The 18,025-nt window shown below is 42.7% G+C and overlaps 1 protein-coding gene and 1 long non-coding RNA gene across 3 annotated transcripts in view; one reads left to right on the top strand and one right to left on the bottom strand.

Annotated features, from left to right (window-relative positions):
• Nucleotides 1-1,148: 1,148 nt before the first annotated feature.
• C1D (C1D nuclear receptor corepressor) overlaps nucleotides 1,149-18,025 on the bottom strand; it is a 56,242-nt gene continuing 39,365 nt past the window's right edge. For both annotated transcript variants that reach the window (XM_040430058.1, XM_040430060.1), the window contains exon 5: nucleotides 1,149-1,408. In XM_040430058.1, coding sequence (XP_040285992.1) covers nucleotides 1,244-1,408 — 165 coding nt within the window. In that variant the 3' untranslated portion in view covers nucleotides 1,149-1,243. The remainder of the gene's footprint in view (nucleotides 1,409-18,025) is intronic.
• On the top strand, nucleotides 2,378-9,018 carry LOC120999184. Its single transcript, XR_005778507.1, has 3 exons — nucleotides 2,378-2,509; nucleotides 7,176-7,179; nucleotides 9,007-9,018. It is a non-coding gene; the product is annotated as an uncharacterized LOC120999184 (long non-coding RNA).

The following is an 18,025-nucleotide window of genomic DNA, read 5'->3' as shown; positions in this document are numbered from 1 at the left end:
CTCCCCTGTGCTGCTGAGGGAACACAGAGAGCGCTGTCAGCAGCGCGATCTGTGTTCCCAATACGTTATCGGAATATCGGCAAAATAGATGCCGATACCGATAACGGTCAAAATACTGAATATCGGCCGATAAGATCGGTAAAACCGATAATCGGTCGATCCCTAGTTTCTACAACGTGTGGAACATCAGAAACCACTTGGACGACTGCTATTGATACAATAGTTGACTGATTAAACAGAGACACAAAATTGATGGGGCTCAGAATAAAGGCACAGCGCCGACAACAGAAATAGTTAAAAGGTTAAAAACTATAAGAAATTTTGAGCTATCAAAAAAAATAACGTTCCTTTAATTTAGCCATAGGGCAGCGCTACACATAGCAGAACAGGCAACTCTCAGCAGGCATCATCCTTCAGGAAGGTCAAGCACCAAATCTTTCTTGTTTTTCTAGTCTGAACTCGGCCTGTGATGCAATTCAGTTCTTTTTTAGTCTCGATGATCACTATCCTTCACAAATGTTAGGAGACCCATGCAGCAGGGGTGAGGGGTTAGCTGAATTAAAAGTCCTCATTCACTCTGAAGTCCCATACGTTTCCAAAAACCATACTAGTAGGTTAACTGTATTTTCTGAACATTCACATGCCGGTCTTAATAAAAACCCTACTGGTGGAAGATCCAACCAATTTATAAGGAGGCGCACACCTTTAAATAAATTTCTCGCATCTTCTGCGGTCCAGAACAGAAATCCGCAAATCTGGAGTAGATTTCTGGGGTAATGAGCACCACTTTTCTGGCGTACAAGTTGATAAAGGAGTTGGGCTGTCGAGCTCCCACCTGCAGCCCAGCCTCCACCGCCAACTTTTTGGAAAAGTGGCAAAGGTGTCAGAAAAAGCTAAAGAAAAAAGTCGCAAATTTTGCTGCAAAATTACAATTGCTACAAAATTATCGACTTTTGTGCGCCATAAAAACTGGCGTAGAAGATTAGTACATGACCCCCACTCTCCGTAGCTGGTATGTTTGTGAGAGAATAATAAAGGAGATTGTGATCCCTACTGGAAGCAGGGACAGATGTGATTGACTATCTCTGCACATCACGGCAGAATTTGGCAGTGCTATATCTGCAACAGGAAATAAAACATTTCAGGGGAAAAATAGAACAGGGTTTAATCAATCAATAAAATACAAAGAACAAATAGTACAAAAAAAAACGCAAATGAAATAAAAATATCTGGACAAAATTTGCTATTTCTTCTTCTTTGACTGTTTTTTGGCTGGGGTGCCGTCCTCGGCAGTGGGATCAGATAGAGCATGCTTTATAAATCGCTGCGCTGCTCCCTTGTCAAGTCGGGCAGCTTTCTTACGGTCTGTTATTTCTTTCACTCTGTTCATATAGCTTCGTATTCTTTCCTTAAAAACAAAAGGTAACACTGAGATCGTATTTCAAAAAGTATTATGTCAGAAAAGAGGGATCAAATCTGTTTCCCTCCAACAAAGGGCAATAGGTGTTTAGGTAATTTTAGCAAACAAACATGTTTGTCAAAAATGAAGGCAAGAAAAGATGAGCTGCTCGTTTTGGCATTTTGTCACAAAAGGAATATTTTCATTTTTCTATACTGTTTGTTCACATTGTGTATCACTTAATAGCATTTACCATGAGCTGGCTGTCTCCTTCCTAGGCCTCCCTATTCTTGCCTGTTATAACTACTGGTTGGACCATGTTCGACAGACATGCCAGCACAAGACTCAACTTAAAGGGGCTGTCCAAGATATTAAAAAATGTTAAACAAGCTTTAAAATGGCTTAAAATAAAAAGCATGGTGTATACTTATCCTTTTCTGCAGTGCTGTACTCAGCGACACTAGTCCAGTTCCCCTGCAGCCGTTTACAAACAGCAGCGGTGATGTCCTGGGATACGGCATGTCACTGCTGCAGCCAATGACTGTCCTTAGCTGCGAACATCGATTGGCTGCAGCAGTGACATTCCATAAACCTGCACGTCAGTAACATGCACAGTGACATGCCAGTATACGGCACGTCACTGTTACAGTCAGTCACTGTTCTCAGTGATAGACCAATGATTGGCTGCAGCAGTGATGTGCAGTATTCCAGGACATCCCCGCTGCGGTTTGTAAACAGCAGCAGAAGAACTAGACCAGTGCTGCCAAAAACGCTGGGGAAAGAGGAGAGTATACATGTTATTTTATTTTAAGCCATTTTAGGGCTTCTCCAAGATTTTTTATTATCTCGGACGCCCACTAAAGTGTTTTCTGAGACTTTAATACGGAAGACCTATCCTCTGGATAAGTCATCAGTATCTGATCGGTGGGGTCTGACACAAAGGAAACCCGCAGATCAGCTGTTTGAGAAGACACTGATGCTCCTGTGAGCGCCACGGCCTTCTCTCAGCTTACCAAGCACAGCCCCGTACATTGTAAAGCGGCTGTGCTTAGTATCGCAGCTCAGCCCCATTCACTTCTATGGGGATGAGCTGCGCCTAAGCCATGTGACGTGTCGTCACTGACTGAGAAAAGGCTAGAGAAGGCCACGGGCTGCTGCGAGCGCCGCTCCCTTCTCAAACAGCTGATCGGCGGGGATCCCGGGTGTCCATGGTAACGTCTTGGAAAACCCCTTTAAGCCTCATGTACACGGCTGCATTACAGCTCTGTAAAGTGCAAATCTGCAATACAGAGACCATAGCACTGACGGGACTGTCCATGACTCCAAGGTCATGGATGTGATGAGTGTTTACACCGCCATCATTGCTTCTGTTATAAATGGAAACCATGAACCAGCGCAGTATCTAACACTAATGGCACCTAACAGACTCCACTGACATATATTGAAGTTTACCGACGTTCCGTTTCGGGGTACCTCATTTGGATGGGAAGAATACAGCTACTGTACATCCAAGCCAACAGAGGCTCTGAAAAGAATGAAGCCTCTGACAGTAGTGTGAATGCAGCCTAGAATACACTGGTGTGAATAAGACTGCAATTCCCATGGAGGACAGGGGATATAACCAAGGTCTATCCTTACCACATGCTACCTAATACATTTGATGGTCTATCCTCCGTACAGACCATCTGATCAGCAGGGTCGGACACCCCGCACCCCCGATTAACTGTTCTGCAGTAGCTTTGGTGTTGGAACTACACGGCTCCATCGGCTGTTTAGTGTAGTGCAGGCATGCTCAACCTGCGGCCCTCCAGCTGTTGTAAAACTACAACTCCCACAATGCCCTGCTGTAGGCGGATAGCTGTAGGCTGTTCGGGCATGCTGGGAGTTGTAGTTTTGCAACAGCTGGAGGGCCGCAGGTTGAGCATGCCTGGTGTAGTGGCTCCTGTTCAGATCAATGGGAGCGGCACTGCAGTAATCCGTTCCATTCACTAGCTCCGTAGTTCTGGCACTGGAGCTACTGCAGAACAGCTGATCGGTGGGGATGCGGATTCGGAGCGTCTACTGATCAGATATTGATGGCCTATCCTGAGAATAGACAATTTATATTTAAAAAAGAAAAGAACTAGAACCCCTTTTTCACATTTTTTACTCAGTACGAATTAGATTTACCTTCTTTCTACTAAACTTTCTGTACTTCTTGCTGGACCTCGACAAAAACAAGGTGGACCCAATAATTTAGAGAAACAGTGCAGGCAATTAAAAAGGCGAGGAGAGCGCAAGGAGAATGACGTTGCCCCATACAATGCACCGATTTCTCTATTTTGCTTGGCTCTGATTTTTTGGGGATAATAAAACGTATATTGAGCTCAGTTATTATTCCTCTGTGACAAGTCAAAATGGAAGCAGTTCATTCCCATTTGTAATATTTCATACTTGAAATAAGTGATACGCTTTGATGTTCCCAGTTGGCAAGAAACCTTGAAATCCCGAGCATATATATTCAATCTGTTCATTCAACTTAATGGAACAAAAAAAAGACAAACCGAAGAGATTTATTCCGAGTTGTAAATATGTCACTTATACATGATTACTGGACAGTACACAGCCCGACGAAGCCAAAAAAGCTTTTAGCTTTGTTGTGGAACCAAATTCTTAACTGTTGAGAAAATGAATTAATGAGGGGATAGGACGAGGGCTGCAAGCGTGAATGGATGCGAGTGTGTAAAAAGCCTCCATCTATTGGGGGCTGCTCCCTCGTCCTGGCTAGTAAATCACCGTCTGCAATATTTATGGACTTCTGCAGGAATGGAGAAAGCTCAGATAAGATTTAAGCTTTTACATAGAGATCATCTTAATGCAACATTTTTGCATTAATATCTCTTGGGGGGGAAAAATGTAGGAAATCTATATTTACAGCCTGAAACAACCCTCTGCGACACCAACTAAATGTTGCACTGATAGGATGTTCGGCAGCCAGCGTATGGGCGTGAAATGAATTAGCCTGTGATCACAGTGTATCCTAGGCAGCATGGGAATCGGCCTTCCTAGAAAACCAGGACAGGACAGGGGTCAGGAACCTCCAGCTGTTGTGAAACTACAGCTCCCAGCATGCTCAATTCACTTCTACAGGACCTCTGAGAACTGCCACGCAAGGGTGCCTGCTGGGAGTTGCAGTTTCACAGGAGCTGGAGTGTCGGAGGCTGCTGAACCCTGGTATAGGATGTATCCAGCCAGGGTGGCTTGTAGTCCTCCTAATGCTGCAGAGATTGGCACAGGAAGACAGAGCTACAGTCAGGCGGCTGCTCACAAGTAAATTCCTGTTCCAGGAGTATAGAGCAGCTACTGTTCTGGCTGGGATATGTGTATGGGCAGATAAAGGGGTCGTCTCATCTATGGAACCGCTTTCCGTAGGCCCTATTAGGGCGTATGGATGGCATAAGGGAAACTCGCGCTCAGGCCACCCTCTGTTAGCCAGAGCAGAGAGCTGCTGGAAATGAGGAATGATTATTCTTACCGAATTAAAACCAGAACATATTCTCTTCTGTAATCAGTTTCTATTTTCTCATTGTAGCTGTCTTTTAACACATGATCATGCAGAGATATGCTTTATATGTGGACCATAGAAACCTATAGTCTGGAGAGGACTCATTACTTCTATGGAGGACTGTTGTGACCTGTGCAGAGGTCATTGTGCAGGGAGGGGGATAGATAAGCTGTGTCCATCACCTACTGTGTTATCTATTATAGATATACACTATATACCCTTCACTGTAATCATGCATGAAATCATAATGAGATGACTGCTGAAAAGAGATCTGTACAAAACAGGAACGGTCAGCCTATAATGAGGCTAGGTGATCAACTTGAAATCCTACAGGATTGTTATTTAAAATACAGTGATATGAATTAAAACAAACAAATAAATTATATATATAAGCAAACCCAGTATATAAAAGTCGAAAAACAGGCAACACTCCATAAAATAAAATTGGAAAAAAGTTTATTCACCCATGCAGGACAATTTTATTTCATGGAGTGCTGCCCGTTTTTCAACTTTTTTTTATATATATATATATATATATATATATATATATATATATATATATAGCCTGTCTTTTAGTTTTGATTAGTATATATATATATATATATATATATATATATATATATATATACACACACATATATACATATATACATATATAGTACAGACCAAAAGTTTGGACACACCTTCTCATTCAAAGAGTTTTCTTTATTTTCATGACTATGAAGGCATCAAAACTATGAATTAACACATGTGGAATTATATACATAACAAACAAGTGTGAAACAACTGAAAATATGTCATATTCTAGGTTCTTCAAAGTAGCCACCTTTTGCTTTGATTACTGCTTTGCACACTCTTGGCATTCTCTTGATGAGCTTCAAGAGGTAGTCCCCTGAAATGGTCTTCCAACAGTCTTGAAGGAGTTCCCAGAGATGCTTAGCACTTGTTGGCCCTTTTGCCTTCACTCTGCGGTCCAGCTCATCCCAAACCATCTCGATTGGGTTCAGGTCCGGTGACTGTGGAGGCCAGGTCATCTGGCGCAGCACCCCCTCACTCTCCTTCATGGTCAAATAGCCCTTACTTTCAAAGTTTTCCCAATTTTTCGGCTGACTGACTGACCTTCATTTCTTAAAGTAATGATGGCCACTCGTTTTTCTTTACTTAGCTGCTTTTTTCTTGTCATAATACAAATTCTAACAGTCTATTCAGTAGGACTATCAGCTGTGTATCCACCTGACTTCTCCTCAACACAACTGATGGTCCCAACCCCAGTTATAAGGCAAAAAAATCCCACTTATTAAACCTGACAGGGCACACCTGTGAAGTGAAAACCATTTCAGGGGACTACCTCTTGAAGCTCATCAAGAGAATGCCAAGAGTGTGCAAAGCAGTAATCAAAGCAAAAGGTGGCTACTTTGAAGAACCTAGAATATGACATATTTTCAGTTGTTTCACACTTGTTTGTTATGTATATAATTCCACATGTGTTAATTTATAGTTTTGATGCCTTCAGTGTGAATCTACAATTTTTATAGTCATGAAAATAAAGAAAACTCTTTGAATGAGAAGGTGTGTCCAAACTTTTGGTCTGTACTGTATATAGATCATAAAATCTTGATCTAAACAATATGTCACTTTCTGATGACACTTCAGGTACTCCTGGCCACCTACAGTACAGAGACCTAAAAAACAGCCCCATTCACTTTAATAACGCTGCTCTGCAGAGAAAGAAATGAAGGGACCTCACTCCATGGAAGGAGACCAAGATGTTATGTTATATCCTAGCGATATGCAACAATATTATAAGATGGTGATATCCCTTTAAATTGAGTCTATCACCTCACTGACTGTCACGCATTAAACTGGTCCCAGCGCTGTGTATTTGACACAAATAGAAACGCAAATATACCTTTTGTTCCCTTTGTTAATCTGCCAAATCCGAAAAAGCTATTTTTGATCCAATATGCAAATGAGGTGAAAGGATCCCCGCTTCTCCCCTTTTCACCACTTGCTGACATCACTAAGACCCAAAGTGAAATCCTGTGCAGGAGCAGTGTGATGCTCATCCTAGGCCAGGGATCAGCAACCTCCAGCGGCTGTGAAACTACAACTCCCAGTCTGTTCTTGTTACTTCCACAGAAGTGAAAGGAGGATTCTTGGAGTTGTAGTTTCAGAGCAGCCGGAGTGTCGGAGGTTGCTGATCCCTGTCCTAGGTCTTGATTTGTGTCTCAGTGATGTCAGCAGCTGAAAGAGGTGGCAAAAGTGCAAAGGGTAGTAGTGGGACTTGAATTCAATGGGTTGTCCAGGTTCACAGCTGAACCCGGACATATGCCCTTCTTCACCCAAGCAGCCCCTCTGAGATGAGCATCGGAGCTGAACAGCACAGGTCAAGGGCTTTTTCATTAGATCCAGTGACGTACCGGGTCTCTCCTAGGCGGAGGCTTCCACCTAGCAGTGTTTCTGGTGACGTCACTGCCACTAATGGGCGGGCTTTACCGCTGCCCTAGACTGTAAAACTGGCTATGGCAGCGCTAAACTCTGCCCATTAAGGCCAGTGACGTCACCAGGCTCACTGCTAGGTGGAAGGAGCAAGAAATGCTCTGATGCTCATCTCAGAGGGGCTGCCTGGGTAAAGAAGGGGAAACGTCTGGGTTCAGCTCTAAACCAGGACAACCCTTTTAAATGGACATTGTTAGCTCTGGGGACCGACCGTTTGACCTAATCTGCATAAAACTTGTTTTTCAGATTCACAAAGGAACTAGCATCCCTTCTTATGACTATTTTGTGTCATTCTTGTATTACTCCTACTAGAAGTTATGCACGCCAAACTTTCTAGATTTTTATCTATTAAAAATTTTGAAAACCATGTATCATTTTCTTTTCACTTCACACATACTTGCTATTTTGTGTCAGTCTATCATATAAAATACATTTAGATTTGTTGGTGTAACGTGGAAAAGTTCAAGGGGTATGAATACTTTTTCATGGCACTGTACATGGGGAATGCAAGTAGTTAGTAAAACAGATATGTCAGGAGAGGGGACGGACCCCTCAATACTAAGGCAATAACTTAAAAAGGGTAAAAGTTTTCTTCTTGCAGCGCGCAATAAAGTGAAACCCTAGAAGACTGTTGATGGGATAAATGAATCACGGTGTAGTCTCCCCGCTCCAGACAAGTTCATTATCTCCATGCAGAACACAGCTCTTTTGATATGCCTCCTGTAGATACACTCTGCCTCCTACAATGCTCGGCTACCATCATATATAATAATCACTTACAGTAAGGTCAGCTCACAGAAGGAAGCCACCAGCCGAAGGAAGAGCTCCAAGTCCTACTGGCTTACATCCTAATCTCTGCTCTTTGGCTAGGTGCTAAACTTTGTGGTTCTAATTATTTTATTTGTCACGGTTTCTCTTTGTAAAAATGATGGATGACGGCGCGGCTTGCACAGTTCTCATTCCTGCAGCCTCTACAAGATATATACTGTTACAAGGCGCAGAGAATATAACGTTACAGGTCGCAGCTGGATAATTTACGCTCGCAGCTGCAGGAGCCCATAGCTCTTCCTTTCACTTGTAATGTTTCAAAGAATATAGCAGTCACAGGAAGACTGAAAATACATATACAACTCAAATATTTAATCTCCGTTATAAAGTTGGGATACTCACGGCTTTCTGGGTAATTTAACTCTTTGACGGCAGGTTCCCAAACACCATCTATTGGGCTGGGGCTATACAGCGTTCTTGGGCGCAACTGCAGGGGTTAATAAGAAGTAACCTTCCTTCTAAGGCTGGTGCTGCATAGCGATCTTGGGTACCTCAAGTGTCGCGCGACCAAGTGTAGCAGTGTAGCCATAGAACTGAATGGGGTCACAGTGTGACGCTAGAATCACAAAAAAATCCCGCAGGGCTGGATTTTTTGCAAATCTGGGGTCATGGTCGTGTCAAATCTGCAAGTCGCACTACAATCCCAGTCAGTTCTATGGCTGTACTGCCACACTGCTATACTTGGTCTTGAGACACCTGAAGTACCCAAGATGGCTATGCAGCACAGTCTTAGAAGAAAAGTTACTTCTTATTAGCCCCTTAAAGTGCATCTGTCAGCAGTTTTGTACCTCTGACACTGGCTGACCTGCTACATGTGCACTTGGCAGCTGAAGGCATCTGTATTAGTCCCATGTTCATATGTGTTTGCATTGCTGAGAAAAATTATGTTTTAATATATGCAAATGAGTCTGTAGGAGCAACGGGGGCGTTGTCGTTACACCTAGAGGTAGTGTGTAAAGGTGTGGTGACGTTTACACTGCTTGGTCGTGTCAAAGTGGAGAGAGCGTTCCAAGACCCATACGTTTTAGTTTTTTTCCCCCATCAACATACCCACATGGTGGACTGATTTTTTTAATTTGTAGTATCAGGTGGCCTTTTTTTTGCACGATATGTAGTTTTTTCAATGATACTTCAAGCTACACAAGTTGTTGTAGCTTTTATTCAGTTTTTCTCACTATTGTTATGGAATTGTTAATTTTCCAGTGTTCACCATATGATTTTATTAACTTTATTATACCTGTCGTTCTGAATGTGGCAATACCAAATATGTCTACATTTTTGCACAATGTGGGCATTTTTAAGGGGACAATATGAATGTAATTGATATTTATTTACTTTAAAGAAAAATCAGGACAAAATGGTATTCCTAAAAAGTATAGGCATTACAAAGTGAAGATTCCCTTTAGGCAATAGGAGAGAAGGAGAGCTTGTCCTTCATAATCCAAATATATATAATAAGATAATGGGTTGCATCAGAAGGGGCATAGATGCCCGTGATAAGATCATAGTCCTATCACTTTACAACTCACTAGTCAGACCACACATGGAGTACTGTGTAAAGTTCTAGGCTCCTGTGAACAAGGCAGACATAGCAGAGCTGGAGAGGGTCCAGAGGAGGGCAACTAAAGTAATAACTGGAATGGGTGGACTACAGTACCCTGAAAGGTGATCAAAATTAGGGTTATTCACTTTAGAAAAAAGACGACTGAGGGGAGATCTAATTAATATGTGTAAATATATCAGGGGTCAGTACAGAGATCTATCCCATCATCTATTTATCCCCAGGACTGTGACGAGGGGACATCCTCTGCGTCTGGAGGAAAGAAGGTTTGCACACAAACATAGAAGAGGATTCTTTACGGTAAGAGCAGTGAGACTATGGAACTCTCTGCCTGTGGAGGTGGTGATGGTGAGTACAATAAAGGAATTCAAGAGGGGCCTGGATGTATTTCTGGAGTGTAATAATATTACAGACTATAGCTACTAGAGAGGGGTCGTTGATCCAGGGAGTTATTCTGATTGCCTGATTGGAGTCGGGAAGGAATTATTTTCCCCGAAAGTGAGGAAAATATTTTTTTCTTTGCCTTCCTCTGGATCGACTTGCAGGATAACAGGCCGAACTGGATGGACAAATGTCTTTTTTTTCAGCCTTATAAACTATGTTACTATGCTATTTAGTGTCTGTAGAAAACTTCTTTGGGACGACGCCTTCCTATACAAGTGTATACTACGGAACCGTCCGATAGAAGTGAATGGGACGGCTTGTAATTACACTGCTCACTGTGTATCCTGGCAATAGGTCATCAATATTAAAATCCTGGAAAAGCCCTTTAATGCTCAGTATACAGCTGTATCCACATGGCAGGGAATAACAGGAATCAATGAGCACTTATGACGGATACACCCTAATGCATATCTAGTCTAATCTTAAATTTACATTTTTTGGCTGGTTAGCACCAATCACGTAGCCTGTGTGTTAGGCAACGCCATGACCTAAGGTGAAATCAGTGTGGAAATTACATATGTTTATTAGATTGTGCAATAAACCTATTTTTTACTTGTGGGTTCTTGGGATTTTGCAAATAGATTTACAGACAATGAAATGCATGGATAAGTACACAGGGTACAGTAAAGCAAACCATTAAAAAAATCTTTTTTAACACAACTAAAACCAAAAGGTAACAATGAAAGGGTATCAACACCTTTGTAACCATTTTCTATTGTTCTGACACATCTAAAATGAAGCAACTTGGCAATTAGTAATTATTAAAAAAATATATATTTTGTGTACGCAGCCCTTATGCACAGTTATGTGTCTCTAGGGACAATTACTCTGCATAGTCAAATCCTGCATTCATGTCTCTCTCTTCCACCTGACTAACTACAGACAATGAGGGGGAAAAAATGGAAGGAAGTAATGAAGTCTAACCATAGACACAGGTCCGCAAAGGAGCTGAATACACAAAACGCTAGGACAGTTTTAGTGAGGACCACAGTGGTCCCTCAAGTTACAATTGGTTAATACACTGAAAATATAAAGGCAACACTTTCGGTTTTGCTCCCATTTTGCATGAGCTGAACTCAAAGATCTGAAACATTTTTTACACACACAAAAGACCCATTACTCTCAAATATTGTTCACAAATCTGTCTTAGGCCTCTTTCACGCGACCGTATGGCTTTTTCAGTATTTTGCGGTCCGTTTTTCACAGATCCGTTGTTTCGTTTTTTGTTTCTGTCGTGTTTCCGTTCCGTTTTTCCATTCCGTTTTTCCGTATGGCATATACAGTATACAGTAATTGCATAGAAAAAAATTGGGCTGGGCATAAAATTTTCAATGGATGGTTCCGCAGAAATGGATCGGATTCGGAAAACATACGGATGCATTTCCGTATGTGTTCCGTTTTTTTTGCGGACCCATTGACTTGAATGGAGCCACGGAACGTGATTTGCGGGCAATAATAGGACATGTTCTATCTTTCAACGGAACGGAAACGGAATGCACACGGAGTACATTCCGTTTTTTTTGCGGAACCATTGAAATGAATGGTTCCGTATACGGAACGCAAAAAACGGCCCGTAAACGAAAAAAAAAAAAAACGGTCCTGTGAAAGAGGCCTAAATCTGTGTTAGTGAGCACTTCTCCTTTGCCGAGATAATCCATCCCACCTCACAGGTGTGGCATATCAAGGTGCTGATTAGACAGCATGAATACTGCACAGGTGTGCCTTAGACTGCCCACAATAAAAGTCCACTCTGAAATGTGCACAGTTTTGCCTTACTGGGGAGGGGGTTCATAAAGCCAGTCAGTATCCGGTGTGGCCACCATTTGCCTCACGCAGTGCAACACATCTCCGTCGCATAGAGTTGATCAGGTTGTTGATTGTGGCCTGTGGAATCTTGGTCCACTCCTCTTCAATAGCTGTGCGAAGTTGCAGAATATTGGCAGGAACTGGAACACGCTGTCGTATACGCTGATCCAGAGCATCCCAAACATGCTCAATGGGTGACATGTCCGGCCATGCAAGAAATGTAATGTTTTCAGCTTCCAGGAATTGTGTACAGATCTTTGCAATATGGGGCCGTGCATTATCATGCTGCAACATGAGGTGATGGTCGTGGATGAATGGCAGAACAATGGGCCTCAGGATCTCGTCACGGTATATCTGTGCATTCAAAATGCCATCAATAAAATGCACCTGTGTTCGTTGTCCATACCATAACCCCACCGCCACCATGGGCCACTCGATCCACAACGTTGACGTCAGCAAACCACTCACCCACACGACGCCACACACGCTGTCCGCCATCTGCCCTGAACAGTGAAAACCGGGACTCATCCGTGAACAGAACATCTCTCCAACGTGCCAGACGCCATCGAATGTGAACATTTGCCCACTCAAGTCGGTTACGACGACGAACTGTAGTCAGGTCCAGACCCCGATGAGGACAACGAGCATGCAGATGAGCTTCCCTGAGATGGTTTCTGACAGTTTGTGCAGAAATTCTTTGGTTATGCAAACCAATTGTTGCTGCAGCTGTCCGGGTGGCTGGTCTCAGATGATCATGGAGGTGAACATGCTGGATGTGGAGGTCCTGGGCTGGTGTGGTTACACGTGGTCTGCGGTTGTGAGGCCGGTTGGATGTACTGCTAAATTCTCTGAAACGCCTTTGGAGACCGCTTATGGTAGAGAAGTGAACATTTATTGCATGGGCAACAGCTCTGGTAGACATTCCTGCAGTAAGCATGCCAATTGTACGCTCCCTCAAACGTTGCGACATCTGTGGCATTGTGCTGTGATCAAACTGCACATTTCAGAGTGGTCTTTTATTGTGGGCAGTCTAAGGCAGACCTGTGCAGTATTCATGCTGTCTAATCAGCACCTTGATATGCCACACCTGTGAGGTGGCTGACGAAAGACCCTTGTATGTTAAAAATATTGTATCCTGAGGCCATTATTATTGATGTATTGGATCAATAGGAAATAGTTACAAAGGCGGACTAACACTATAAAAGACATCTAGGATCATGCCATTATCTTCTCTCACCAGTCAAGAACTTTTAACTTTTGTTTTTGCATCAATGCAGCAATCTGGGTTCTTGTGTGCTTTTTTTTAAATTTTTTGCAGGACAAATTTTAGTTTTCTTTGTGAATATTTTAGGCGTAGGTCAGACGTCAGTGTTCTTAGTCATTTCCATCAAGAATTGCCAGCCAAAATCAGGTGGGGGTCAAAAACACAGAAGAGATGCAAATCTTTCTGTTATACCGTATGGCCTCTTTCACACGGTCAGTATTTGTAAGCCAAAACCAAGAGTGAAACCTACAGAGAAAAGGTATAAAAGAAAGATTTGTTCCTCTGCTGTGTTTAGGATTCACTACTGCTTTTGGCTTAGGGTACTTTCACACTAGTGGCAAAAAACTCCGGCAGGCTGTCGGATCCGTGCTGCGCTAGTGCACACGTGCCCCCGGACTACCTCTCCAGCCCCATTGACTATAATGGGGGAGCTGCAGCATGGGTCCAACAGGCTGTTCACCCGCCTGTTCAACAGCCGGAGTTCCTTGCCGCTAGTGTGAAACTACCAATACCGATGTAAAAATACTGACTAAATACTGACAGAGCCAAATAGGCCAAATATCTCTGTGCAGGCTTCACTCTTGATTTTAGCTAAGGTCTTATTCAAATGACAGTGATGAAAAGGGTAAATTACTCTTAACCGTAATTGTTTTTTCCAATAGCCTCCACAACGGGACTCCAGGAGGATGTCCACGCCTCCCCAGGACAGGAAACAACGTAGAAGCTCAAGTTTAAAAGGCCCCCTTCCTCTACCTGCTTCAGTTAATGAGATAGGACTCATTTTGTAATGCAAGAACTGTATTTGGAATATTCAACAGTACAATAACATAATATATCCCACAATAATCATAATAACATGAGTAGGGAAATCCAGTGCTGTTGCGGAGGCTTTGGAAAAACCAATTACCGGTAAGAGTAATTTACCCTTTTCCTGGCGCCTCTGTAACGGCACTCCAGGAGGATTAACAGAAAAACAAAAACTTGTTAGGGTGGGACTACTGTAGATAATACTTTTTTGCCATATGATAAATCATGATTTTGAAGTATATCCAACGTATGTCTAAAAAAAGGTATTTGGATTTGCCCATGTAGTTGCTCTACAAATTTGTTCTACCGGGGTCGGGGCATTTTCTGCCCATGAGGCCGATACAGCTCTGGTAGAATGAGCTTTTATCCCCTTAAGGGAGTCAGGTACTTTTGATGATAACAAAACTCGATGGCGCTTCTTATCCATCTGGCGATGGTACCTTTGCTTGCTGCCTTACAATTATGCTGGCCCTTATATTGAAGGAGGAGATGATCAGAGTTTCTGAATTTCTTGGAGACCTCCAGGTAAGTTAGTAGGCATCTTCTGGCGTCCAAATTAGATTTCCTCTCAAGCTCAGATGATGGATTTTTGCAAAAGGATTGAAGAGATATTTCCTGCTGGCGATGGAACCTAGAGGCAACCTTGGGTAGGAACATAGGAGTGTGTTTAAGGCTAATGCTATCCTCTAACACCGAGATGTAAGGGGCTCTACAGGAGAAGGCTTGGATTTCTCCTATTCTTCTGGCTGATGTTATTGCTAGTAAAAAGGTGTTTTTTTTAGTTAAGAGTTTAAGTGAATTTCATCCAGAGGTTCAAAAGGTGTGTCCATTAAAACCTCCAACACCAGGCTCAGGTCCCAGGGCGGAACAATGGAATGTACAAACGGGCATTGTCTCGATGTGCCTCTTATAAACTGCTTTATCAACGGAAAGTCTGCCTCTAAAAAGTTGCTTAATGCCGATACCTGTACCTTAAGGGTACTGGGCTTGAGCCCCTTATTAAGGCCTGCTTGTAGAAAGTCCAATATGAGCGGAATATTGGCTCTTGGCTGTGGTACAAATTGTCTCCTGCAAAATCAACGAAGGCCTCCCATGTTCTTGTATAGATCCTGGAAGTTGTTTATTTCTTACTGAACAAAAGAGTGGTGATCACAGCCTCAGACAGACCCCTTTGCTTTAATTGAGCTTGCTCACTCTCCAGGAGGTTAGGTGCAATCTTGCCACATCTGGATGGAATACCAGGCGCAATTAGTATTCATTGTGCTTTTTCCTCCAATCGCCTTTATCAACACTCATGGAATTAGATTGAAAGGTGGAAAGGCGTAAAGGAGATCTTTTGGCCATGGGCTTGACAAGACATCCCCCATTAGTGGCTGGTCTTGGCTGGAGAGGGAACCAAATAGCTCAAGCTGTCTTTTTTTGACTTGCAAAAAGATCCACCTTCGGAATCCCCCATTTCTTTGAACATATCGGGGTCTAGAGACCACTCTCCTGCTCTTAAATTCTCTCTGCTGAGATAATCTGCTACGATGTTCTCTTCACCCTTTAGATGGACGGCTACTAATGATTTTCAATTTGTTTCTGCCCAACAGAAAATCCTCCCTGCCAGATCCTTAAGTCTTTTGTTTTTTTTGCCCCTCCTTGCCGGTTTAGGTAGGCCACTGTGGTGGCACTGTCGGACAGTATTTTTATATGTTGGGACCTTATCGATGGATGTAGAGACAGAAGCCCTTTGAAAACCCGCCATCAATTATTTTATATTTGAAGAGGTTAAGGCCATCTCTGGACTCCAAGTACCCTGTACCACTTGACCTTCTGTGTGGCCTCCCCCATCCTTGCCTGCTGGCGTCGGTTGTTATGACGACCTGATGGTCTCCAAAAGACTCCTCTTTGAAGATTCTTTCTTATCTTTCACCAAAAGAGAGACTGTCTGCGTTCAAAATTTCACGCCTGCGCCGTACCAGTCTTCAGTCGGCGCAGGCGCACTGAGAGGACGACGCTTGCTCGGCCACTCCATCCTCAATGCGCATGCGCCGATGACGTCACATCTACACCCGGCACAGGCGCACTGAGGAAGGAGCGGCGAGCGGCTTCCTCTCAGTGCGCCTGCGCCGACTGAAGACCGGTACGGCGCAGGCGCGAAATTTTGAACGCAGACAGGGCCAGTCAGAGGACGAACGCGTTCGCTGGCCCTGTCAATCAACATGAGGAGGGGGCGTCTTTATGAAAGGAGGATGCGGCTGCTACCAGCAGGTAGCCGCCCTACTTGCTGGTAGAGAGATAATTTACATATTATAAAAGTCAGTTTTTTTAAGAAACTACAGGACGAAAATCAGTAAGAGCATTATATATTGACATATCGCAGTATAAGGAATTTAGATAGCCAAAAAAAAATAATGACTTTAGTGGGGTGACAGAAGCCCTTTTAACCACCTCAGCTCCCCTAGCTTAAACCCCCTTAATGACCAGACCACTTTTTACAATTCTGCACTACAACTTACCACCCAAATGAATTTTACCTCCTTTTCTTCTCACTAATAGAGCTTTTATTTGGTGGTATTTCATTGCTGCTGACATTTTTACTTTTTTGATATTAATCGAAATTTACCAAAATATTTGCAAAAAAATGCCATTTTTCACTTTCGGTTGTAAAATTTTTCTAATATAACTACATTTCTATATACATTTTTCTCTAAATTTATTGTTCTACATGTCTTTGATAAAAAAAAATGCAATAAGTGTATATTTATTGGTTTGGGTAAAAGTTATAGCGTTTACAAACTATGGTGCAAAAATGTGAATTTACGCACTTTGACTTTCTGAGCACCTGTCATGTTTCCTGAGGTTCTACAATGCCCAGACAGTAGAAACACCCCACAAATGACCCCATTTTGGAAAGTAGACACCCTAAGGTATTCGCTGATGGGCATAGTGAGTTCATGGAAGTTTTTATTTTTTGTCACAAGTTAGCGGAAAATGATTATTATTATTTTTTTCTTACAAAGTCTCATATTCCACTAACTTGTGACAAAAAATAAAATTTTACATGAACTCACCATACCCCTCACAAAATACCTTGGGGTGTCTTCTTTCCAAAATGGGGTCACTTGTGGGGTATTTATACTGCCCTGGCATTTTAGGGGACCTAAAGCGTGAGAAGTAGTTTGGAATCTAAATGCGTAAAAAATGCCCTGTGAAATCGTAAAGATACTCATTGGAATTTGGGCCCCTTTGCGCACTTAGGCTGCAAAAAAAGTGTCACACATGTGGTATCGCCATACTCAGGAGAAGTAGGGCAATGTGTTTTGGGGTGTATTTTTACATATACCCATACTGTGTGAGATAAATATCTCTGTAAAAGACAACTTTTCCCATTTTTTATACAAAGTTGTCATTTTACAGAGATATTTCTCTCACACAGTATGGGTATATGTAAAAATACACCCCAAAACACATTGCCCTACTTCTCCTGAGTACGGCGATACCACATGTGTGACACTTTTTTGCAGCCTAGGTGCGCAAAGGGGCCCAAATTCCAATGAGTACCTTTTAGGAGGGCATTTTTAGGCATTTGGATTCCAGACTTCTTCTCACGCTTTAGGGCCCCTAAAATGCCAGGGCAGTATAAATACCCCACATGTGACTCCATTTTGGAAAGAAGACACCCCAAGGTATTCCGTGAGGGGCATGGCGAGTTCATAGAAGTTTTTTTTTTTTTGCACAAGTTAGCGGAAATTGATATTTTTTAGTTTTTTCTCACAAAGTCCCCCTTTCCGCTAACTTATGACAAAAAGTTAAATCTTTCATGGACTCAATATGCCCCTCAGGGAATATCTTGGGGTGTCTACTTTCCGAAATTGGGTCATTTGTGGG

This window comes from Bufo bufo, chromosome 4, assembly GCF_905171765.1.
Source record: "Bufo bufo chromosome 4, aBufBuf1.1, whole genome shotgun sequence".
Taxonomy (NCBI): domain Eukaryota; kingdom Metazoa; phylum Chordata; class Amphibia; order Anura; family Bufonidae; genus Bufo; species Bufo bufo.
The sequence above is the reverse complement of the archived record's forward strand: the minus strand, read 5'-3'. Positions and strand labels throughout refer to the sequence as shown.